The 27,331-nt window shown below is 31.2% G+C and overlaps 2 protein-coding genes across 11 annotated transcripts in view; one reads left to right on the top strand and one right to left on the bottom strand.

Annotated features, from left to right (window-relative positions):
* LOC145943502 (uncharacterized) overlaps positions 1–16,552 on the bottom strand; it is a 27,302-nt gene extending 10,750 nt beyond the window's left edge. For all 6 annotated transcript variants that reach the window (XM_083051060.1, XM_083051065.1, XM_083051062.1 and 3 more), the window contains exons 1-6: positions 16,400–16,552; positions 15,641–15,847; positions 14,828–15,184; positions 13,781–14,066; positions 13,343–13,459; positions 10,664–10,753 (exon numbers count right to left, since the gene is read on the bottom strand). In XM_083051060.1, coding sequence (XP_082907186.1) covers positions 10,664–10,753; positions 13,343–13,459; positions 13,781–14,066; positions 14,828–15,184; positions 15,641–15,840 — 1,050 coding nt within the window. In that variant the 5' untranslated portion in view covers positions 15,841–15,847; positions 16,400–16,552. The remainder of the gene's footprint in view (positions 1–10,663; positions 10,754–13,342; positions 13,460–13,780; positions 14,067–14,827; positions 15,185–15,640; positions 15,848–16,399) is intronic.
* A 1,812-nt stretch (positions 16,553–18,364) lies between these two features.
* LOC145943685 (uncharacterized) lies at positions 18,365–27,004 on the top strand. 5 transcript variants are annotated; one of them, XM_083051432.1, is made up of 5 exons: positions 18,365–18,633; positions 18,907–18,968; positions 20,699–21,238; positions 21,354–21,854; positions 22,524–27,004. In XM_083051432.1, the coding sequence occupies exons 3-5, from the start codon at positions 20,895–20,897 to the stop codon at positions 22,822–22,824; spliced, it is 1,146 nt and encodes a 381-aa protein (XP_082907558.1). In that variant the 5' UTR covers positions 18,365–18,633; positions 18,907–18,968; positions 20,699–20,894; the 3' UTR covers positions 22,825–27,004. The 5 variants fall into 5 exon arrangements, with proteins under 5 accessions (XP_082907558.1, XP_082907560.1, XP_082907557.1 ...); XM_083051434.1 differs by lacking the exon at positions 18,907–18,968 and having other exon boundaries at positions 18,365–18,624; XM_083051431.1 differs by lacking the exon at positions 18,907–18,968.
* Positions 27,005–27,331: the final 327 nt, after the last annotated feature.

Below are 27,331 nucleotides of genomic sequence, written 5' to 3'. Positions count from 1 at the left end.
AAGCAGTGGTATCAACGCAGAGTACTCTTCACCCGTTAAAATGCGCCCAGAAACATTGTTCTACGACCTCTCTAAACCGAGATATGGCTTCTTAAATATCATCAAATTTTGCTAGTTTTAAAGCGCTCCCCTAATTGTTTTGCGTAGTATATAATAAGAAATCAAAAGATTTTAATTTTTAAATTGTTTAAATTTGTTAATGTTTTAATTTGAAAAAAAATAGATTATAATTTAGAAAAAATATAAAAATTAAAAAATTTTTTAAATAATCATATTGTTTTAAAGAAACATATTTTTAAAAAAACATAGATAAAAAATAAAACTTTGATCTATATTTTAAGAATTTGTGAATATTCTTTTGTTTCAGATAATTAGGGCCATTGCACACAAATTGACATAGCTGCATATGCATAACATAAGACTGTCTGAAGCACTGTATGAGCATTTTATCTAAATTAATATGGCAATTTTATGTTCGATGCTCATTGATCCAGACAGTCTTATGTTATGCATATGCGCAGTTATGTGTCAATTTGTGTGCGATGGTCTTTACAATGTGAAATTACCTGTTCATCGCAATAATGGATGAATACACGTATAGACGATCTGCCCTGGCGCTTTCGTAATAATATACAAATTAAATTTAAGTTATTCTTAAAAGCAATTAAATAGATACAATTTTGATTAAAAATAAAGTTTATTTAAAAGATTTTAATAAAATATGTAATTATTTTTTGTTTTTGCAATCGTAATTTGATATTGTTAACGTTTAAAAGAGACATATAGTTTTACTGCATACGAGAGCTTAACAAATACCACACAAACATAATATTAAGAGAAAATATATTATTTATACAAGCATTTATACAAAACTTGTGTGTGTGTAGTATAGTAAATTTTCAGTTCTCTGGAAAACTGAATATATTCATTTTACACTGTATCAATAATAAAATTATTCATTTCTTGTTAGTTGGAATTGTTTAATCTCGTATACTGTCTGTCGTACTCAAAGCTCAAACCATAACTTTAGCTTCCGCAGTATCAGGTTTTTATATGTTTGTTGTATATTCCAGCTTATATAAAATCAAATATTTATATTACTAACAGACATGCTGCACAAATGACGCGTATAAACGCGTATAAGTAACATTATTCTTTCTATGCACGCGCTCGTTACGCTAAGAAAGGAAGCTATTAATTAATGCTATACGCCCGTCGTTGCTCAGATATTATTAATAGTACAACCGCAATGATTGGATTGGAATTACATAGCATCACATATACATGAGGCTATATGTAAGCATTATTTTCTCTCATGCCGTTGCAGTAACAGCGTTCCGTATCTGTGTAAATGTGATGCCTCTCAAGCATCATATTATATCGTGCAACTTGGACTATGAACTTGGAGCTCTATGTGATTATCCCTTACATAAAGATTTTTCAATGATGTTTGCTATATATCCGTGTATGTGTATATAACAATAATGTTTTGTAACAAAGATTGTAAAAAAAATATCCACATATGTGGATATTTTTTTTACAATGGATATCCCATTATGTGGATATTTTTTTACAACAAAGATTGTAAAAAAAATTTCCACATAATCCTGATTTATCTGAAGTATAACAGAATAGAGATGATACTAGAGAGATTGTTTATGATCACTCACAGAAACTTTTATATATCATACCTTTTAGACTTGGACCACTAATAGCAATAAATAAAAGTGGTGCAAGGGCAACCGTGTATCTAGATGGGCAAAATATATAGATTAAGCAGTCAAGTATGTTACAAATCATTGGTATATTTCTTATTTTTATATGTGCACATGTAAAAATTTATTATATTATTATACATATTTTATATTTTTCACTCTTTTATTTTTTACTTTAAGATATACATTCATTATCTCTTGTTTATAAAAAAACACACACACACAAAGGTATGTCGAATTCTGCCCAATAAGATATGTGACTGCTCCGCGTCACATTTTTTACTATAAAAACTTTACATGTATTAACAATCTAGTATAATATATAGAAATCTGTATCTCATCCCTATTATTTTTAATAGTTCAAGTGTATACGGAGTTGTGTGTGTGTGTGTATGTGTGTCGAAATATATATGAATGATCATGAAGAGTTAATCGAAATATTGTATAACTAGATTCGTGAATACAATTTTTTGTTTTTATTATAGTTTTTTGCAAGATAAAAAATAGCAAAGATTTGTAAAATATTCGCCGATTATTTATTTTCTTACCGCAATTTATTCGCGCGGATTTCTGTATAAAATCAAGGATAAAAGAAGCGAAAGATGTGGTTGAGAGAACCAAGCATTCCTATACTTTAACCGTAGCATAGCGCGAGTGAAGCCGGAAATTGGCAGAATACGCGACAGAGTGAGATACTTGTGTTTCGACACTCTTTCTTTCTCACTCTATTTTTTTTCTCTTTCTCACTCTATAGCTCTTTCTCACTCTATCTTTTGGCTGTCATGACAGTACATACTTTACAGCTTTGACAGCTAGAGAGGGCGGCCATATTCTCTTCTTAAGAGTGAAAAAGAGAAGAGAGTTTCGATATTGCGCGCTAATATCGAAACCGCGCGCATTCGTGCATCGATATATCACACATACATGCTCATATCTCTGCGGTTGTTGTGGAATAAACAAGTTAAGAACTTTCTTTTGAAAAGTAGCTCATCGAAAGCGGCGATATCATGATGATAGTGTCGAGAGAGAAGATACTTGCTTATCCAACACGCCGCGTGTGCTGTCTCCCCCCAAGCTCTCTACCGATCCTAGAAAATTCAAGATAGAATCGAAGGGAGAGAACGTAGTCGTTCCACTTATTGCAATCGAGACGAAATGAGGAAGCGCATCCGGCGAAATAACAATTCCGTTTAAAGTCATGAAAGAAATACTGCCGCCTTTCTCTCTTCGCCTTCTTTCACGCGTCGCGGAGTCATTGAAATTCATCCCGAATGTTGTGCCTCGAAGGAGGACAATGGAAGAGATAGTTAAATGTTTTAAGACATACTTATATATCCGTTTGTGTCTGTATGCATATCAGGATATGCAGATATTCGTTTCAGATAAATAATCGCGTAACTGCGGATACGTCTTAATGAATCTACTAAAAATTTACATGTATTTGAATCTATAATTTTAATTATTAGGTGCTAATCGTTTCTTTGACCTAAAATAATATTTAATCTTCATTGTCTCGATTTATTATTGCAAAACCATGCGTTTTGTTTTTTCTTTAATTAATCTTATTTTTTTGACAGAATTAAATTAAAAAGTACTACTATATTGTTCGATATAATAAGAAATGTTATTATACTCTATATATTTTGACAAATATTATTGAAAAGTATTTTTTTCAAAAGTAAAATTTTAAAATACAAAATATTCTTTTCAAAAGTAAAATTGTAAAATACACAATTATCACTTTAATGTATAAATAAACATAATTGTATAAAATATTATAAATTAATAAAACACTTGGACTGGTTTGTATACACTGAGAAAAAAAAGTTATTAACTTTTAAGACTAAATACGTTCAATTAATTACTATTTTGTTAATTGAATATATTCAAGTATTTAAGTCAAATACATTATGTAAAATTTGTGATATGTTGTATTTAATTTAAATACTTGTGATGTTCAATTAACAAATAAGTAATTTGAACGATTTAGTCAAATTAATAACCTTTTTTTCTTATAGTGTATTTAATAATTTAACGATAAATAATTGTTAAGGCTTGTATATAATCAAAATTTAAGTGAGGCACCCCATACATGTAGTGACACTTTACATGTGTGAATATAAAAGTTACTAAATTTTTATGTATAGCAAAAGAAGTAACACTGCTGCGATGAATAGAAAGAGTATGTACCACATTATGCGCGCGTGTACACGCACGCGTACTCGCGCACGCAAATTACATAAGACATGTTGGATTTCTTATTATGTCTATTAACCTGGCATAGCCAGCTCAAACACAATTGCATTTATACACAAATTCAGTGTTCTTTTATTGCTAATTTATTATTCCGTTCCTGAATTTATTATTCCATTTCTGAAATTATTGTTTCGTTGCTTCGACCGATTCGGCTAAAATAATAACTGAGCTAAAATTTATTATAGTTGCGCTATCTTAAGTGTAAAGATTGCACAGCTATAGAAAAAAAAGTTAAAATCTAAAAAATTAAGATTTATTCTCTTAGTATTATTTTTGCTAATTAATTGCTTTATTCTTCTAATTCTATTATACTTCATCTTTGAAACCTCTGCAAACTTGTGTGTATCTCCGCATAGTTACTTCGCGTACCACCAACACACACACAATAGCTTTACAAATTTTAAATTCACCGAATATCTCTCTTATGTGGATAAAATCTTTTTAATTTCATTGTTTAATACATTTTTATTTTATATTTTAATTTGCAAAGAATATAGTAATATATAGTATCTATATATTATAGCTATATATAGCTATAATATTGTAAAATACTTGAAATAGCTAACTTTATTGAAATTTTAATCGTAAATTTTTCAAAATTGTGACGAAGAAATTCAAAAGTCGAAATCGTATTTACAAAGTCAAAAAAATTACGAGACATAATTATCCTCTTTCTTATCTATAAAGAAAAATTTTTTTTCTTTATATGGAATTTTATTCCGAGCTGTGTTATGCATAAAAAGTAGAATTGAAAACTAGATCTTTATACAGATCAACTCGAAGCTGCAAAAATTAAAATATTGTAAAATAAAAATACCGAGCAACATGATAGAAAAAAGACTACTATTTATAAAGATATTCTGTAAATTGAAAATTTAAAGGTATTCTGCTGATATATAAGTTAATATAGAATAATTTTCAGAGTGAAGATATTATTACAAATGATAAACAACAAATCGAGATATTCAATGAATTTGCAATATAAAGATCTAGTACTAATGTGCAATAATTAGAAGTTTTTAGTTTTCAGAGATTGAGAATAAAGCAAATGAAATCAAGAATATAGCAACGAATTAACAACAAATATATATTTAAAAATTATGGATTAATTTTTCACATGTTTATTTTTTTCTGCGCTAACTTTAAATCTATAAACTAAATCCATCACTTTAGTCAAATCAATTAAGACAACAATGTCGTAAATCGAAAGAACAAATTAACAACAAGAGAGCTCAAAATTTATATATAGATTTTATTCGATTATGCTAAAGTGACTGTCAACTTATTAAAAATCACTATAATATTACACAAAGCTATACACAAATTCTAATATTTCAAAATATTAATAGACATGTTTGCTTATAAATCACGAATTAATATAAAAAGATAGAAAATAAAAAAATAAAGAATAATGCAGTTTATAAAATTATAAAATAATTTTTATAAAATTATAAAATAATAATGGTGTGTGTGTGTGTGTGTGTGTAAACAATAACATTGTAGCCATTGAGACAAATCGTAAAATGTTTTTGTGTGTTGCATACACATATTATCACATTAAAAGAAATTTTATAATAATCTTAATTTTTTTAACCAAACATCCATTCCATGTATTTTTGTGTAATTTTTTTATCTGTTAAAAGTAAATTTGATTTCTAGACAAAAAATTATTTGTTATTTTTCTAATATAATATATGTATGTATGCTATACTATATGTATGTATATTATACATGTATATACATTCTCTCTTTTACTAATTTTTTTATGTCAACTCTCTTTTACTATAATAGACGATAAAGACATTACGATAATTCCCTTAATTTTTGTTAAGTTACTAGAAATATTTCAGTAATTTTTTATCAATTTGCAAAAATGTATGTAAAAATATATGTGCAAAATATTTATGCAACATATTTATGCAGAAAAAAAATATATAAATATATATATATTTATATATATTGTATATATACACATACATTCTCTTTTTTACTAATTTTTTTATATATCAACTCTCTTTTACTTAGAAAAATAAATAACGTATCATATTATCAACAATTTTCCCATACTGTTTTTTTGTAATAATTTGGTAACGATTAAATAAACTTTTATTTTGATTAATTAATTTAAAGTTAATCTCTTCTAAAAAGCTTCTTATTTGTAGCTAACTGCTTCTCACTAAATTTTATTAAAACTTACTAGAAGCATACTAATTGATCTATATGAATATAATTAAATTTACTTTTTATTCTGTTTTAAGCGCATAATAATTTCATTAAACAATCTATTACAAAAACCATTGTTGCAATCATTCGCGAAATATCCATGTTTTCTGCTATTTTTCTTCACGATAGCATAGCGAGATTGTTCCCACGGTACACACACGTCGACAACACGTCGACAAGTCGATTTCCCTGAGAATGCGATCGATTCCACGCGCTTTATTCGCACTCTATATACTCGGGGACGCGAGAGAAGGCGCCGCCGATGAGTGTGAAATAGCGTGAAAATATTTAATCTCGATGGTTTTCATGCAAATAAATGTGTAGGCGCTATCATCATCAAATAGCTATCGTCAAATAAAATAATAATGTAAAAAAATTTTGTTCAATGTTAATTATTCGTAATAATTCCAAGGACTAATTTGCTTATCATTAGTAACTTGCAAGTTTAATAGTAAAACAATGACGCCTGTCTCATTCTAATGAGTAACAAATAAAATATGTAAAAATAGTTTCCCTTCAAATTTCAATCAAACTTTTTAAAATTTTGTAATTTTTAAAGAATTAATAATCTTTAAAAGATGTTAAAGTTTTCAATGCTATCTCGTCTACATATTCTACAATATGCCCCCCGTGTTATTATTTCTCTCGTTACTCTATATTTGTCACAAGTATTTTACATGCAGTAAACAATTCCACTGTGATAATTTTTTATATATACTTTGCGTCTTTCTTTTGTCTATTATTTTTTAACAAAAAATTCTTTAAAATCTATTTATTTTTAACAATCATGTTAGACAATATATTTATCGCAGTTCTCCAGAGAATCTATAAGTAATCTTTAAGTAAAATGCAAGTTTTAAATTATATTTCTTTAAAGTAAACTAGAGAAACATGTAATAAAAGATACACAAAATAGTTTCACAATTTATTTAGCCGTATAAATTGGGTGAAAAACTCTAATCTTCTTCGAAGTGTGCTCTCCTCTTTTGATTCACTTGTTCCAAAGTTTTTTTCACTGCTGCAAACATTTCTATATATAAAACACGTCTCTTTCAAGTCATGTTTCATATATAAAAGAATAAATAAAAAGTCATATGGAGCAAAGTCAAGTGAATAGAGTGGAGGATATGAGGGAGAGACAACCGCGCGCTATGTTTTTGTCCAAAAATTGTTTAAACAAACCGTTTTTGAACAAGACAGCACGAGACAGTTGTTCCTCTATTCATCCGACCTCACGCCACATGATTTTTCTTGGTTCCCTCGTACGAAAGGGAAATATTTTAAAGAAATGTTTCCAGTGGTAGAAAAAATGTTGGAACAAGTGTATTGAAGATCAAGAATAAGACAATACTTTGTGTTGGAGACTAGAGAGTTTGAAGTTAGTAAAACTTGGTAAAACTTTTTTTTTTAATCGTGTAATTTCGGTTATTTTTGGATCCCCTCCCTCATACATGCATGTATCTTTTAACGATAGATTTTTATTGAAAAATATATATATATATAATTATATATTTCAACCTCTCCTCTATTATTTCATTTATATAATACTTGAAAATATAAAATATTTAATCGTGAATGTACACATACGTTTCCATAAATTATACAAGTTGGTGTATAAGCAATGCTAAACAATTATAAACACAAATAGCGTCACAAATGGGGATTCTTTACAATCATACATGTAAATGGAGACAACAATGATGCGATCACCCTTACTTCGTTCTATACAAACCCCATAAAACGCAGATTGATCTTGAGAATTCATATAACGAGTATGAAAGAGATGAGATATATATATTTATCGGTACACCGGGGCGCGCGTACACATGCATATATATCTACGTAACGATACGCGAATCTTGCAACTTTAATTGTATGTCGCACTCGAGCATACACGGTCAAGCACACACGTAACACGTCGAGAAAGACGGTGCGTACACGGCCCACGTCTAAACCAGACTGAAGCGCGAGCACTTTCAACGAATGCGAAGCCTTCCATACTCGTGTATACCTGCCTGCGCGCGGAGTCACGAACGGATCCGTTCTTTCCATTCCATTCGGAAAGTTACGGACGGATCCTCCTCTGCGCTGAGCTGGCAGAAATTTAAATCCGAGACACAATCAAGTATAAGAATAGAATCATATAATTGTTTCCCCTTTCCCTCCCACATCGCGGCATATGAGACAATGTCGCTCATACTTGATTGTGATATTATTTTGTCATCTTTACGATAAAATCATGCATGTATATTTCTTATATGTGATTATGCAATTTTGATACATTGTTATATTAAGATAGTGTGTATATTAAAAATAGAAACATTTTTGTATAATAAAAAGAGATGAGCAAAACAATCTGACAAAAAAATTTGACTAGTGTTAAACTATTATATTATTAAAAGCTTTGATATTTCTAATACTAGAATGATATTTCAACAGTTGCTTAATAAAAAATTATTAACATCAAGCTGTGCGCGTTCCTTTTGAAAAGATAGAATATATTTGGCATTTTTGATCAAAATTAATGTCGAAAAATTGGATAATTTTGCGAAAACTAGAATATATATTTTTTATTTTTATATTTTGTTAGTTTATGAAGCCGTTATCGGATCAAGAGATGTTTTTACGCTTTTACCGTAGACTCTGCACTATACACACCGTTAGCTGGATTAAGCAGCGATAAAGTGAGAAAGGGTGGCAATTATATTATACGGCACGTAACTAGAACCTTTTAGCTGCAACCGTTCGCATGGCCTTTAAGTTCTTTTGAGATGACGAAGACACGCAATGCACAATGCAAGCCCGCGAAGCATGTCTCGCGATGTGACCCGATACATTAACCCGCGGTGATATCGCGCTATCCGAACACCTTCGACTAAAAGCAAACCGTCAAGATACACACTCGTCAAAAGATGAGTGTCTGCCCATCGGTTTCGGCGATTTGTAATTGCTTCCTTGAATCGTTACGCCTTGACGAAAGTGAAGATCGTTGTTAAAAAAATACCAATCGTATTATCAGCGCATTTTTTGGAGCGTGTCCAAACATTCAACATGTTTTAAATGATCTATCGATCTAAATCGAGTTCCCATTTTTCGGGTAAGAAAAAAAGAATTTTTTAGTTGCATTTCTTGAAGTTTAAGGTTTTACAATTTTTCCAAAAATATTTCGATAAAATAAAAAAAATTTAAAAGCTATACTAATTTATAGAAAGTGGCACGCAGGTAAAATCAAGTGTACGTCCGCACCTATTCCCGAGTCCTTGTTTTTCTTCAAATAATTGATGGTTTAGCTGCATGTATACAGCTTACTCTTTTTCTCTTGTATAACTATTTGTATAAATCCTTTCAAATATTTTTAAATAACTATTAAAACACGAGATTAATACTCTCTCGCGTATCCTGTGCAAAATAGATGTGATTTTTAGTGTCAATATATGGAGATGGATATACTATAGATGTATATATGGTCAATATATGGAGACGGATATATACACGGATATTTACCCAAAAAATAATGTACATTTACATGTATTAAAAAAAAAACGTAACAAAAATGCTTCTATCAACTTTGTGTAACTTGCTTAAATATATATTTCGACAAATCTAACATTCTTGATTAAAAAATCAATGAAAATATCAAAGAATTATCCATTGAGATTGTATAAAACAATTTTAATTTAAAAAATTGTTTTTTTTTAAACAGAAAAATATAATATCTATGTGATTTAGAGAAAATTATCCAGTGTGTATAAAAAGATAATATTATACTCTGATTAAATTTGAGATAAGAATAAGTGTAAATCAGACATTGATTTTAATTTTAAACAAGTACCCACGCTGAAATGGCTTCTAGGAATATATGTTGTGTAAACTTACACCGGAAGTCGCACGATATGATAATCGCGTGCACCGGTACGGTCTCCAGGGTGAACCGTTGGATTGTTCGCACACGATGGCTTACGCTCTGCCATCGCGTCTGTATTTGAGAGCAAAGAAAACAAGAAAGAATTCAGAGCAAAACATGTCGTAAGAATGGCGAAGCAAAGGCATTGACATTATTTGTTCAGTTCAACGTGCGTAAATCAACGACAAGCACACACGCATACACACACATCTCCACATACATGAAGGGGGGATGGGGAGGGAGGAGAGAGAGAGAGAGAGAGAGAGAGAGAGAGAGAGAGAGAGAAAGTTAAAACATTCTTAACATGTTAGAAAAATATAAAAATAAATTAAAAATTAACATTCAAAACAATATTAATATTTAAAGTGTAGAAAATTATTTTTATTTATGGTATACTCAAAAATCATCATCCCTTCAAATTAATCCGGGGTACCCATCTTTCTGGTACACCCTGTACAATATATATATATATATATATATATCTTTATTGTTAAAAATCTTACATTTTAATCATCTACATGTATGCAAATTTGCTAAAGTAGAAACACCAATAAATATTACTCACCGTATTGTGCTTTATTGGCGCCAACTTTCGACGTTTCAAGACTTTCGACAACTTGTCAATCTCTCGGCTTTTGCTTCGCAGTTCATCCATCTGCAAAAATTCACAAACTTGTTTGAATGCGGCAAATTTCTTGCGCGGCTATACACGTGTGGCGAAAGTTGCAATGAGAAAAATTAATATAGTCAGCGATCATCATGAGGAAGAATGGGATACACGCAATGATGAAGAAGAGAGGGGCAACGATCGGTCCCTTTCGTACTGCTTTTCGTAGCTCTCACTTCGTCCCATAGCATAAGCCATAGGCTTGTTAGGCCTCAGGGGCCATTTGCTTTCTGTGCGTATAAGTGAGATGAGAAAAACGCCACATTACCAGCCACACGCTTCGATCTTTTAAGCGTTCGCACGCATATACGCGCGTGTGTTTTGTTCCGGTTACACAAGTTGCGCAGTTTCAGAACAATAAATCATTATCGAAAATATTAAATTAAGGATTACCTCGTGATCGTATGAATTATTAATTGATCTAAGCTAGTGACAGCTTTTTTTACAAATGCGATTTCTTCAATATTTAAAACGACTCTTTATTATTGTTTATAATTATTATAATATATACTATTCACAACAATTTGGGGATTAACTTTAAAACTTGCAAATTTTATCGATTTTAAGTAGCCAGCACGGAGGACAATTTTTCTGAATGCGTTTTAAAGGGTAAACAGTTTCGACTTTCAAGTGGGGCTAGGATTCCATTTTCCGCCTGATAGCTCAATTCCTATTGGCATGATAGAGCAATATTTTCGGTGCCATCTTAAAGTAAAAGTTTCAATTTCAAAACCCAATATAAGGTAAGATTTCTAACCCCATACTTGGGTTTTTTCGCGAAAGGCCATCAAGTTTACACAATCTAATTTTAATCCTTACAGCAGTTCAATGAAGCGGAAAATCTCATCCTAGCCTCTTTGAAGTCAAGGCTTCATCTTTTAAAACGCATTCGGAGAAATTGTTTTACGATTTCTCGAAGCGGAGATACGACTTGTTAAAAATCGACAAAATTTGCAAGTTTTAAAGTGATTCTTTTACAGTTTTGAATAGTGTATAATTTATAATATCGCTGACAATTATTGGGATAGCAATAATTGTATTCCATTGAAATCAGTTTTTATTGTTAAAATATAAGAAAATATTTTCTTTCATTTTAATATGCATAGCATATATTTTCAATAACTAGTATTATCTGATATTTAAATTATTCTTATTAGAATTTCATTTAACAAATAAAATTCACAACTTTAATTTATTTTTGTTTGGTCGCTCCATGTACCAAACCAGCTCAATCTCTTTTTGTTACAATCTTCGGTATTTGGCCCATCATCGAGAGATGAGGTGGTATGAGTTTGTTGGCAATGCGGCAAGCAAATTCGTCGAATATCACTGCAAAAGTTCAATTGTAAATGTATGTTAGGAAGCAGGAAGTCTCTCTAACACATCTCAAGACTTTATACACGAGCTAAAGCAATGCGATCAAGTATTTTGGATTAAATATAATTTCTACGATGCGAGATAGACACAAGAGCGACAAAAATTAGAAATGATTAAAAATAAATTGTTGGAGGTAAATACTATTTCTATAATGTCGAGTTGATTATAATTAACAATATGACTAATTTACAAGCAAAAGTAAACATGATAAAATTATACCAAAAATAATTTTGAAAAATATTAAAAGAGAGAAATTTTCATAATTCGAGATAGAAATATATTTTCATAATTCGAGATAGAATAATATAAGTGTATATTAGAAATATATTAAGAATAATAATATATTAGAAAGAGAGAGAGAGAGAGAGAGAGAGAAGATATTTTGTTTCTATTTTTGACTTGAATTATTCAATATTATAGCCGTCATAGTTTGTATATAATATCATAATTATAATGTAGATATAATAATTATATCTAATATAGTAATTACATTTAATTGTTACATGTAAATTGATATTGTAATAAATTTGTAATAGTTTTTATATATTTTATCTTGTCCTTAATCTAGTTGAGTCAACTGATTGAATCAAGTTTGAAATAAACCAGAATGTTTCTTCAAGTATTTCTTCAAGTTCTACTAACAATAAGATATACTGAAAGATTTGTTGAAAGTGTTGACATTTAATAGCATTCGCATCATGACATAAAAAGAATTAAATCTAAAAGAATCTGTATTTGCATAAAGAACCCTGCAATTTACACACTGTTAAATCATACAAAAATTCCAGAGCCCAAGAATAGCGTGAGAAAATCGTGACCATTTTGGGTAATTTCACGGCAAAGGTATTCATCTTTTTCGTCGATGTTCTATACCAAACATTCACCGCGGTAAAACTTTTGTCCATACGAGCCACTAGATCGGACTGTTACATTCTGGACAGACTCTTTTCTAGTTAGTGTAGACTGGCACCGCAGGGTACAATTTTTTAATAAGCATCTTCGAACAGTCCCGCACTGACGCTTTAGTTTCAGGAGGATATTTTTACATGTCTGAGAGATATAGGTTGCTCCCACAACGAAATTATTATTTTTGCTTCGGGCAACATCATAATTATATTATGTAATTATCAGGAACTATTATAAATTGTTTAGCGCAATGGTGCTATTGATACTTTCAATATTTACATATTATGCACTTACCATTTTTATAGTTTCGTTGCGGTGCAATTTTCGTAATGCGGAAAGCTCTGTTTCGTAATTCTCTCGTTGAACTCGTCGTATCTCAGCGATACGAGTCTTCTCGGCATTCAGAGCGATCTAAATATAAAAATAACTCTTACAAATAAAAAAGAGAAGAAACAAGAGATGCAATTTAATATATTATAAATACACGTAATAGATTAACAAGGCATCTTAAAAAAGATACCTTCTTGCTTTATTAAAGTAATTTGTGCCATATTAAAAGATAAGGATTTAAATAGTGAAAAGAAATCTTTATCCAATTAAATTTTTTAATAATGACAAGTAAATCTCGATTTTGCCAAATTGGAAACATGGATTATAGATATTTCAATACCTCGTGACAAAATGTGTATCACTTGCGCAAGTTTAAGCATTTATAATAGAGAATTTTCTTACATGCAATTTTTCTTCGAGTTTTTCGTTTTCAATGTAAAGATTTCGTATTTCTGCTTCTAGATGACGTACGTCGTTGTAAGAAGAAATATCATTGATATCGCAAGTGATGTTTGCTTGTGATTTCATGAATTGCCACTCGAACTTTCGTATTATACTTTCAGCTTCAGCCAAGTTTTTGCCGAGAATCGACAGTGATTCACGCTTGTGATTCTCATCCTTTACGAAATCCAATTTAAATGACGTCGACGGCAACGGCGATGACAATGGCGATACAAGATGAGCGAATCTGAATAAAAAATTGCTTTTGGCGCACATTTTTATGCTAATTGTAAGATTAAATAATCTTTAGAATTTAATTTTAAATTACAAATTGATTATTTGGTTATTTTGATATAAATCTCCAGATTTGAAAATCGGAATCAACTATTTTAGATAAACCAAAAATAAGAAACTTGAGATATAGAGATATTCATATCTAGTTATTCACAGAAAAAAAGGTATCCTTAAAAGAACGCAAATATGCTTTTATGCAAGTATATTTTATCCTTACAATAGCGCCAAGCATAAATAATCTTGGGTAAAGGATAATTTATCCTTAAAACAAGAGACAAGATATTCTTGGTTGAAACTGAAATTTATTTCAATTTAAAAATAATAAATGTAATGTTTCAACCAAGTATCATTATTAACTTCACTTTTATTTACGTTGACTTGTGCTATCTTGATGTTACTGGCTGGCGAGCAGTGCGCGTGCACGAGCGGAACGGATAAGCGACCGCGATGTGCCTTGCGCGATGACAATCGACTATATCGTGACTGAGTTTGTTTTAATCATATAACGGTTATAAAAACAAGAATACATCAAAAGGATAAAATACACTTTACACAAACACATTTATTATTGAGATAAATAAAATTTCTGATTGCAAAGAGCATTCTATGCTTGAATGAATCAAATAGCGTTCAAGAATAAAAATATACTTGAAGAATCAAGGATTCCTTTTTTTCTGCGTTGTAAACAAATTATATTGCGCAGCATGTATCTACCTGATGGCCTTCAGCTCGGCTATGATGGGTAGATACTTGGCAGCCTCGGTGATTCTAGCTTTCCTGAGGGCAGTTTCGAACTCTTTTTTAGCAATTTTTGCTGTCTTCCGCTCCTCGTGTAACTCCGTTCGCACGTTGGCGAGATCCTCGCGTAGCCTTCGCGCTCCCTCCTCTAGCCATTGTATCGTTTTTCTCAATCTAGGAGCAGCAGCATCCCTTTCTATGCCTTTTTCGCATGACGTTTTTGCATCCTGCGGATTTATCGATATAGCCCGATACCAATTTTTTTTCAAACGTGGCAATGATGAGACCTTTCTATCTTCTATATCTTGAGCTTTCTTTTCGTTAGGTATCTCACTAGAAAATAAAAATTGAATTATGCACTAGAGTGTATTATAATTGTGCATTATAATTAATTATAATTCGAGATAATATTTCTCGATCGATCAAGCCAAATCCACATTTTTGTTTTTTCAAATAAATAACAGGCTGATTATTCGATTAAATGATATTAAACCGATTGCTAATTAATCAATATTTTGCTTATAATGTCTTTAAAATAGAGCATATTGTATAAAAGCGCGTTTTCGAATTTATAAATAATCCATTATAGAGGTCTATTAATAAATTCTATGATATGAAAGTACTCTGACGATAAATTTTCTTTTTTCGTATAATTATAACTTTTTTTTTATTTCTTTCAAATATTAAAAATTTATTTAGCTATATCACAATTGATTTTTTGCTAATAACTGAATACAAGAAACACTCCTTATAATACGTGAAACTTTTAAAATTACGATAAATTCTTACAAATTAGAATTGCACTGCTCATCACGTCGCTGCGTTTTTTTAGGGATGTCCGAATTCGATATCAGAGATTCTAATCGTCTTCGTTTTCTCACACCTTCCATAGCAGGTGCAAGAAGATTTATTTCAGTCGTTGTTGATTTGTTCGTATTAGTCGGCTTGACGGTGATGGTATGTCCCTCTGAGGATGAGCTTGTTGCCATATCGTCGCTGGAAAAGTATTTATAAACTTTGTTCACGCATTTATATATACATGTGTGTGTGTACACATACACACAAATGCATATATAGAGTTAAATATTATATATATACATGTATATTATTTTCAACATATTATTTTAATATTTGTAACTTGGTATTTTAAAATTTAATTAGCAAATTAATGTTAATTTTTTTGACAGAAATTAGCTGTTTAAAGCGTTAATTTACTAATAAATTTTTTAAATAATTTCATGTTATAAAAATTATATATTTTAAATAACATGTATATTATAGTACTTCAAACTTGTAATATTTTTAACAGTTATCAACTGATTTTTGGCAAATGATATTAATCGAGTTAAAACAAACTGCGTATTACTTTTTTGAAAGTATCATTTTTTTAACATAAAATCGAAGAATGGCGCGAGCGTAGCGCGCGCTCGTGTTGTTCTATATAGTGAAATAAAAAATGCCTCATTTATTTCAACGACAAGCTTGAAATCATTGAGAAATGAAGATCACAATGAAAAAAAAAAAAAATATATATATATATAGACTTACCGTTTTCGTAAGAATGTAAGGATATTTTAACCGACCTGTTGAACCCACGAGATATATATATAATTGAATCCGACACGGACGGCAAAAGAAACCCTCCTCATAAGATGAGACACCGTCGCCAACTAAAAGAGGCCGAGAACTTAAGCTACACTACGCGCGGCTTGTAATCGCTATATATGTCAACTACGTCATCTCGTCTCTGGCTCTATTTAACTCTCATCTCTCGCTTCTCTCTTCACTGTTCACCTACGCTAAATTTGACTGGTTATTCGCGTCCGCTTTTATCTGCACGGATTTGGTCCTAGTTATTATCGATAACGTATCTCAATCAAAAGAAAGAAAGATCTACATTTTAGTGTAAGCTAATTCGCCAATGTATAGAGATACGCGAACAGAAATGAATGCCTATTGCAAATATTTATTATAGTACTGTGCATACACACACACACACACACACATAATAACAATTATTTTATAGCATAAATAGTGTATGCATAGAAATTCTTGAATAAAAATTTAATAAATTTACTATTTTCAATTAACACCGTTGAATTGTAATATAAAAAAGGAAATTAAGAAAATGAGAAAAAAACACAAAATGCGAAAATATGTTACAAGACATGGTTTTTTGTTACATAGATAAAACCATTTTACCTTGATAATAGTCAAGGTATATAAAGGTATAGGTAAAAATCACATATTGTATGTGTGTGTGTATGTGTGTGTGTGTGTGTGTGTGGTAAATTAAAAAAATTTACAATTTTATTTGAACGTTATTTTTTTGGTATTTTCTGTCACTTGTAATTCAACATTTAAAAAAGTGTAATATGATAAAACATTATATGATATTTAATAACATGTATTTATTATAAAAATGTGTTACATCAAAGTTTAATTATAGTGCCGCTTAGAAAACTTTAATAGAAATTTTAATGAAAATTTTAATAGAAATAACGCCAAGTAAGCTTACAACTTTAAAATCAGTTCCCGAATTTAAGAAGTATGATTCAGAGATAGACTAAAATTTGACCATGTACGAAAAAAAATGCACACTGAAAGAAAACTAGTTTAAAAGTGCATAAAAATGTGCTCGAAGATTTGTCCACTTCTATCAAAAAATGTTTGCAGCAATTGAATCTTTTACTTATAGCAATATATGCAATATGCAATATGTTGCAAAACATAATTCTCAAATTTAAAGTAATTATTAAAAAATCTACCGTGTTTATATTCCATTTAACAATTATTTGCAAAAAAGTTATAAAGCTTTTTTTAGTTAATTCCATTAAATGCTACAAATAACAAGTGTATTCTATAAAATTCCAGTTAAATATAACATGATAAATATAAAATCTATAAACAAGTCTATGTATACATGTATGTCATACATAACAGAGGCTATTAGAGAATTTTTTCCATACAATATTTACTTCATTTTCTAAAATTACTCAGCATTCTTGTTAGTTTAAATTTAAATAAATATTATTACGTGTTAACACCACATGATAAAAAATAAACGTAAAATAAATTATGAACACACGGGGACCGCAGAAACATATCTTGACACATGTATAAATTTTTGTATGTAATATATATATATATAAGCTAATATATTTATTTTTCATATATGCCTTGCGATGCACGATGCGCTTACATTCGTGGTGTCGAAGCATTCTATTCCCATATACATTTAAAGAGAAATGTGCACATATTAACAGAATAAGAGTCAGAGGATTGCTTTTACAAAATTGTCAAGCCATGATCAAACGACCCAAGAATTTTGAAGTCTAGACTTGTAAATCTACATTTACATTTGATACTGCTGATAAAAAATTAGAAAAGACTGCGGATCGTCCGTTAGTTTGCGGAAGAAATATTCCCAAGTCGTTTGGGGCGCGGCGAAACTCCGCGAGACTCGAGAAGAGCCAGCTATCGATCGATAGCGACGCCTGTGCAGTAAGCGAGTCTGAGCTACGATCAACGTCCATAGAGCCCAGGCGAAACAATCGCATCGTTTCGTCAACGTAGTCTGCTTTCTAATATAAGGACGGTGTTGTCAGTGTTGTTACCATTCACGTACTCCAGCTAGTGACCTTATTTTTTTTGTTTCTGGCGAAGAGTCTTCTTCGACTCTGCCACGAAAGCGGCTGCTGACAAACACGCTGTTCATAGCAGCGGCATCTTTGGCACGACGAATCACGTCGTCATGTGGCTGACAGTGCGAGGTACACTAGGTGCGAGAGTGTTATTGGAATATTTGTGCATATTTATAGAACCGCGCCGGCTTTATTCGTGACCTCGCGAGATCTTTCGCCAGCGGCGATAATTTTGTGACAATTCTCTAAATCGCTATAAGAAAGAATTAAGAAAAAGCGCATTTCTGACGCAGTTGATATAAATTGATCGAATGCATGTATTGTCATGTAATCCAGTTTAATTAAATGTAACTCGTAACACTTGCTGTTATCGCGATTATTATCTAGTTTATGAAAATGTCAAATTTACAGGAATCGCGGAGGCAAGCATAATTACTTGCACATTTCTGTATTAATGACAACAAATACTAGAGGTAATAGTTAACATGGAACTTAATTTTGAAGTAAAAGCAAAATTTTTAAATAAAGTTGATATAACTTAATATCATAGAAAAAATATTTTAAAAAGCTAGAAAAAGAAAATGTATATAAATTTCTAACATCTCTCACATAATTTAATAAAAATATGAAGAGAAAAGAAAGAGATACATGATTTTTAACACCGAGTCAGGTTTGAATAATATAAGCGTTTATGCGTCATGATATATAAAGTTTTAAGTAACTTTTATATTTATTGAAATGCAATATTTTTTTTATTTTAAAAATTTGAAAAACACGAATAATACTAGATATTTTTTTCTGTTCAAATCTGTTTCGAATATAACTCCCCTTCTCTTTCTCTAAATATTTCTCGTATCATTCTCTAACTTTCTCCCCCAATACTTTCAAGATTATTTTAAATACATTTCTTATTTAACTTTATCATTATATAGAAACCATGCTATGACACATTTTGTAATATTTTATTCAATTTTAGTCGAGTGACACTCGTGACATAATAATAAGAGTGACCGAGAAAGTCAAAACATAACTAAAAGAGACGCGGAAACGCGTTAATCTTATAGAAAAAATGAAACCTTGACTTCAGAGAATGCATAATTATCGATTATATAATCATATCCATAGTCTATATACCTTGGTTACAATGATGTTTCATTATTAACTATCCGAGTTACGAGTTTTTTCTACAATTTAGAAAAAAATTAACTTGAAAAGTTAAAAAAATACGTTAAAAAATTAATTTATTAGGTTCTAGTTTTTATCTATTTAATATATAATCAATGTTTAGAGAGAGAAAGGGGGAAAGAAAATAAAAAAGAGGAAAGAGAAATGAAACGATGGACTAACTCGCATATCTATATTTAAATCAATAATTTTTTGAAATTTTTCTCAATGTGTACATAATGTACGAGAATATTTTATATTGTATATTTCTATATTTTAATGATACATTTCTTAAAAAGTTATACCGAGTTTTATATTTCCAAGGAATAGATTTCGCAAAGATCATTATTTGTCGCAGCTTCTCAAATTATTGAATATTAAATACTCTGATTATTGAGCATTTTGACAATTACAATTCAAATTTTAATTTCGGAATAATCGAGCAAAGATGATACGATCGATATAGATAACAATTTTTAATCGATACATGCATGTACACGTATTTCTCCATTTCTTTGCGATTAAATACTGCATCGTATCAGAGCTAATTTGTTTATATCTACTCGGTCAGTTTAATTATTACAAGTTCATTTATTGCTTATTTATATGATATAAATAATTTATACGATAAATACATGGATTTATACGATATGATAACTTGATATCGAATTCTTGAAAGTTCTCAAGTGTTTTTCTTTTGATTTTCTTTTTAACAAATAATAAATATAATTTTGATAACGGAATATCTTTTTGGTTATATATATACATGTGTATATACATGTTCAATATATACATGTATTATATATTATATATTATTCGACATACTTGTAAATATATTTTATTCTTGTCTCTATTCGTGTATATTGTTTCCCTCACGCAGTATGGTTAAAAAGATCAGCATATTCCGTAAAAGTCAACATATATATATCATACACTCTCTGTTTTATATCGACATAATGAAGACTTTTTACTAGAAATTTCTTTTATCCCGATTAATCAGTCCTTCTCTAAACTATCATATACTATCACGTGTATATAGTCATCACATTGAAAACGGAGAAGAAGCGTTGGATGCGGTCAGCAACATGATGTAAACCCACTCTACGCCACTGCAACCGCACTCTGCAACCACTGCGGAAAAAATTAAAACAGCCAAAGCACGCATAATAGAAACGAAGATAAATGATAGATGGATAAATATCAAGAGATCGGACATTAATGCAAATAAATGCAAAATGTCTGAAAGCGAAATAAAGCCGGCTTCGCCGATACCCACGGTTATGTGCGCTCAATGCTGTAGTAGCAGCGGTGGTAGCGCAGGTGGAGGTAGCGCCGGCGGTGGCAGCGGTAGTCTGTCGACCACGCAATGTCCAGCCTTGCAAGTGACTTCACGAATGCTGCGCTCACCGAGTCACGAGAGCGTTACCACCGATTTATCGCTCTTCAGCGTGTCGTCGATCGCGAGCGATCTGCGCGGTGCCAATAGATTGGTTACTTTCAAGTCCTACAGCGACGCGCAGCTTACCGCCGCACGAGGACCCTCTCCGAAACCGGACTCGAGACAAATTCAGGGTAACAGGTTCGTATACTAGATTTATTTATGTGTTATTCTCGCACTAGACGCATTTATCGTCGCGTGTGCATAGAGAGATCATCATTTTATGATTATTCGATTTCATGTATTTCAATATTAGGCCAGCAGATATTCCCGAAATTCTTTGGTTCGAGGAAGAGAACGAGTTAATACGTAGCTGTGGAGTTCTATCATCGGCATTGGGATTGCGTAAGAGCTTCAGCACAAGCGATGTGTCACAGCTTCCCAGTCCAGACGCGACCGGAGCTGGTAGTCTTCGAACGGCAGTATCCGCTTTAGCTCTCGACACCATCCAGCGCAATACCCTATTGCTGGAGCATGCAAGACTCGATCACGCTTCGAGGTCCTGCAGCACCTGGGTCGCCGTAGGTGAACCTGTAGCTAGTACGTCTCAGCTTCCTAGCCCACATGGTGGAGCTGCGCAAGAACAGCAGCAACAGCTATCGCAACCGCAGCAACAATCTTCCTCCAATACCCAATCGGTACCGCAACTGCCACCCCAACCACCGGCACCGCCGCCGCCACCGCCTGTGCCCTTCACAGGAGCGGATCTGATCAGGTCCGTCAACAAAAAAGTCCGACAAAATTATATACGACGAAGGTTAGTATAGAAAAAAAATTTTTTTCTCCTTTTATTTATGTTTAAAATATATAGATATTTTTATATATAACATTTTGAAAATTAAAAAGTCATGTTTATACGCGCGAGCTTTCTATCAAGTGCACAAAACAAAAAAATTTAACAAGTTTTAATTCTTTTATATTTAGAATAAACTAGATCGAGTTTTATATTTTTATTAAATTACACTGAAACCTCTTAATAGAGCACGCGGTTATATTGGGGGTTGCGAATGTAATATTACAAGGACATTATTTCCACTTTATTCCCAAACCATGAAATTCGCAAGGACAGCGCGCGGTTTCGTCCACACATTATTTTGCATTACATTGCCAAGAAAAAATGTATGCGATAACATTAACACGATACGGCTACATGGAAACGATTGTTGCGTGGTTGTACCGCGCTATATCTACACTCACACATATGTCCCTATAGCGAGCATCATGTATGGAAAGGATTTTGCGTGTTATTTGCAGGTTTACTCTATTACGAGGTTGCAGTACATGTACATGTACGTACATATATATATATTTGAATGATACGATAACTCGCGAAATGTAATTATTAAAGAATTATTAAATTACGCAATTAAAATTTTTTTAAAATCATGTTTTTTTTAAATATAATGTTTTATTCGCACCATGTTAGGTTACTTACCACGTATCGCGCTTTGGAGCGTCTCTCGCAGAGTGAATTTAACTTGGATCAACTAGAAGCAGCAGCTACCGCGGCACAGACTTCTCACGGAACCACTTTATTGGTCCCCGGAACAGCCGCACGGGTTCCTAGTACTTGTTTGATGGGACGAAAAGAACGAAATCATGCATTGACAGTCCGGGATGTCGAGAGAGAACGTGGAAATCAGTTGTCCAAGTACGAGAGAAACATGATGATCTTCAATTGGCTTCACACTCTAGACGACAGCGCGGTTGTAGATAGCGTTGAATAAAAGAGAGAGACAAGAATAAGAGTCATTATTTCTCACAAGTCTGACAACATGCGATCTATCGTGCCCAAGTCCCTTCTTCTTCGATACCATTTATCGAAAGGACGCGTTTTCGATACGCGGACACCATATATTATCGCATCTCGGAGGATACAGAGAGTTAATTCGTATAAGAGTTTGGAATATATACATATATGGTTATATCGAATTATAACATGTACAGCGAAAGATGATATAAAAATCTCTTTTTGCACTATTATTTGAAATAATCTAGTTTCTTTTTGTACACTTTTATAATTGCGTATTCAATTAGAGACGGTATGCGTTGAAGATTTCTCTCTTCTAGTTTTTTTCTTCATTAATTCCTCCGCCTAACAGATACTTTATTTATTTATTTAGATTCATCATTCATTCGCTGAATGTGAACTGTTTAATTATTCATTTGTTTTTACATCTTCTTGGTACTTGTGTAAATTACGTTTTAGAGCCACTTGGACAAACTCTGATTAACTTTAATCGACGATTAAACTTGACTATATTTTTGTCTCTTTTTAAGAACGTATCTGCGATGAGAGACAAGGATATAGTTTAATCGTCGATTAATCAAGTTAGTTAGAGTTGTTTGAAGTGACCTTTAGAACAGTCATCGGAAAGAAGCAAGGCAAGAAAAGGATAAAATGGCAATTTATTCTTTATTGGCATTTACTCTAGCAGACCTAGTCTATATCTTTTATGTGAGAATTAATAAATGGCTGTGTAATCTTCTAGTCCATATGTTTATATATTTTAACGAAAATAAGCGTCTCATATAATTAATTGTAAGATTATTAAAATTTACAGCTACTTTAAAGGTTTAATAAGTGTCTTCGCACACTGCAACCGTATTAAATTATGATCAGAGGCAAGAAAAATCATTCAAGTTTTATTCTTGCGAAATATATATGTATATCAAAACCATCAAGTTTTTCGAATATGACCACTCGTATTCATTGAAAATCTCTTTTTGATTTGTGAATTAATAAATCGCTGTAAATCTTGATCAATTGTTGTAAGAGGTTTCTTCGGTGATGATAAATTTGAAAAAGAGAAAGTTTCTCGCAGTGTAGTGTGTATCATAATAAATGTTTAAATATTTAAATATTGTCAAACACGAAAAGAATACTTGCTGGTTATATTTCGCAAGAATAAAACTTGAATATGATTTCTCATTTCTGACGTTATATGATTTAATAATGTAGCGAGGTCGTGTAAAAATATTGAGGATACAGAGGAGCTTTAATTTACGAATTGAGAAAAGAATCCAGCATATTTCCCAAGCTGATTTTATCGAATACAAATATTAGCATCTAAAAAAGCTAATTTATCGCAACTACATAGATTGCAAGAATAAATTATTTCTTTAAGTATTATAATATATATAGGATGATTTCATATTCCATTTCTGATGTTATAACCCAATATGGTCATGGGCGCCGCGAGGGGGGTGCAAAGCGGTACACTTGCACCCCCCTGGCCCTGGTCTATGAAATAAGTAGGGAGGAACAGAGAAAAAAAATTCAGTAAAAAAATGAAATCATGTAATATAAAATAATATCGATTATAATTTTTTTAATTGAACAAAAACTCAATGCTTAAATATTAATTAACATTTGTAATAAGACTTTGGGAAATCAATTTTAGAAAAATCAATGTTTGAACAAAAACTTGAGCCGTCTTGGTTGCAATACTTGTAAACTATTAGTTGAAACTTTGTAACTATTTGCAATTGTAAAACTGAGATTCTTTAACATATTAACAGATCTGCAATATAAAAATTAGAATTTTTTAATTATTAATGAATTTTTATTAGGATTCAATAAATAACAACCAATGTTAACAAAAATATAATTATGAACTGGGAAGAAACTGTTTTTCCAGTGCATCCTCTTTTGGGTGCACCCCCCTATAAGTAATTCTGCCGGCGCCCATGAATATGGTTATAACCCAATATGGCTGCGATAAGTATAAGTACGAATGAGGAACTAGAATAAAAATTAAAGGAATTAAAATAAGACATCCGTCCCTTCTCGTGTCTAGCGACATCTTTGTTGCTGTAACGAGTGTATGCAAAGTATCTTATATAAAACAGAAGTTTTATTGGCTATATATAAAAAACTCTGATGAATAATATATGGATCTTATAACGAATTCGAACGCTTAACTATTTTGTACTATAGTGCACACTAAAAGCTGCATTTATACAAGATTTATTCAAGTGTTGAAATATAAACATGTAAGAAATATTTCTTCTCCACATGCAAGATTCTGCTTTAAATAATATTATATTATTTAGTAGAATATTATTGTATTTGAGGTATTTGTCAATAAAGCTGTTTATCTTACATGTAATTGCATATTCTTCTTATCAAACACTTATTTATATGTATAACAAAATATTTAGTTCATTACATTTATATACATTGATATAGAGAATAGTGCGCAGGTTATTGAATTCGTTATTAGATACCAAAATTGAGAGATACAGAATTATTCAACTTGAGAATAGTCTTAATGTAATACAAATAATATACATTTTTTTATGTATGTACTCTTGGAACGCTAATTATAAAATCTTTTATTAATTATAGATATTTTTTGTCTATAATCAGATTGTAGATAAATATTTTATCCTTGTCAGTAGTTTAGTCCTTGTCAGTTAGTCTAAATAAGCAACATTTTTGAAATTAGAAAATATGATTAAAAATTATTTTTACGATATATTATAATATTCTTGCGCGAGATTTCAGATATGAGAATTTTGAATAAAAATTCAAAATTTGACACAAATTTATAGTTACTACAAAGTTTAGTAGAATATAAATTTAGAGATTAACAAGAGTTTAATAATTGATTATTTCCTAGTTCAGTGTGTACTCAATTTTATAGCAAAGTTCGTGCGAATGAGCAAACAAACTTATATATAAACTGGAAGAATGTGTGTATGTCTTGTGTGTTAAATACTTGTGTGTATATACAGGGTGTCCGGTAATAGTCGCATCAACCGTCGTGTGCAGGTAGATCTAGTTAAACCGAATAGAAAAGTCATCTACCATTTTGCGATATTCTCAATAATAAGAGAGAAATAAATTAAAGAAAATCAGCCAATTCGCGCGATGATAAGCGTGCGGCGAGAAGAGACAGCCCACTCGGGGGTCCAGAGTTAGCGCTACTCGTATGGAGTTACTGTCTTTTGTAAAGCGCTCCTCCCCGCTTCATCGCGCGCTTAGCAACCGTGTAACATTATACTGTTTCTTTTCGCCGCATGCTTAGTAACGACATAAAACTGGGCTGTCTCTTCTCGCCGTCGTTACGCGAATTGGCCGATCTTTATTAATTAATATCTCTCTTATTATTGAGAATATCGCAAAATGGTAGAGGACTTTTCTACTCGGTTTAACTAGCTCTACCTGCACACGACGGTTGATGCGACTATTACCGGACACCCTGTATATTGTTAGATACATGTCGATAAGAAATTATATTAATCAATGGAACGTGAATGTATCGATTCAAGTTTAGTAATATTGTAAACAAATGATCTAACAATATTTTACATTTTCAATCTGCAATTAGCATTATAACACGGCAATCGAACAGAGTATATATAAAGATCGCAAAATGAAGAAAGATGCAATTTGTGAAGAGTTCTACTTTTGTGAAATATATGAAACGATGATATACGCGCGATTTAGTATAGGTATACATGTTGACTTTTATAATTAAATATTCCATGATAAACTAATCCTCTCTAAAATTTCGTTTATTCTACACACTATATAATAAGAGTTTAATAGATACATGCTGAGAGAAATGTAAAACAAATTTACTTGGGAATTTATTTAGAAAATGATACGCATAAAAGAGTATTTAATTCTACGTGCGTGTGTTCCTTAAAAAAGCCTTAATTGTCCAGCGTAAACGGTAAATCCGAAATAATTACTTTATATATTTTCTACCCGACTAATTGTTACAAAGATGCGATAGATTATATCAGTATTATATGCGCCGCGAGACAAGAGTTTTTAAGGTATCAAATGGATGTGCAATCACAATTAATACGCTTTCATGTATATATATTAAATGTTCCTTCCAAATATAATATTTATCGCGATCTGTGGTGCGCACAGAGAGAGTATTAAATAAATGTAAGATTTATTAAATATTACCCCTCCACACGCATACTTTGTCATTATCATTATAAAAGATATAAAATTTTATATAAATAAGAAAAAAAATAGATAGGAACATGACAATTTCTTGTTATTAATAACCGACACAAAAAAAGAAAAGAAAAATCTTTAATTTACTCAAGGCTCATGGGTGCTCACCGCGGCCATATTGGAATCGTGACGTCAGAGGCGAGAAATAAAACGTTGAGATTTGTTAGATGCCATTTCTAAATAAAAACATGATTGGATAAAATAGCACTTGAGATCTCTTTAATACACTTATCAAAAAACGCCGAAAACCA

The sequence above is a fragment of the Prenolepis imparis genome, unplaced genomic scaffold (assembly GCF_030444845.1).
Source record: "Prenolepis imparis isolate NDT839.2.m4 unplaced genomic scaffold, iyPreImpa1.0 SCAF_12, whole genome shotgun sequence".
In the NCBI taxonomy this organism is placed as follows: domain Eukaryota; kingdom Metazoa; phylum Arthropoda; class Insecta; order Hymenoptera; family Formicidae; genus Prenolepis; species Prenolepis imparis.
This window is presented reverse-complemented; position numbering and strand designations above follow the sequence as displayed.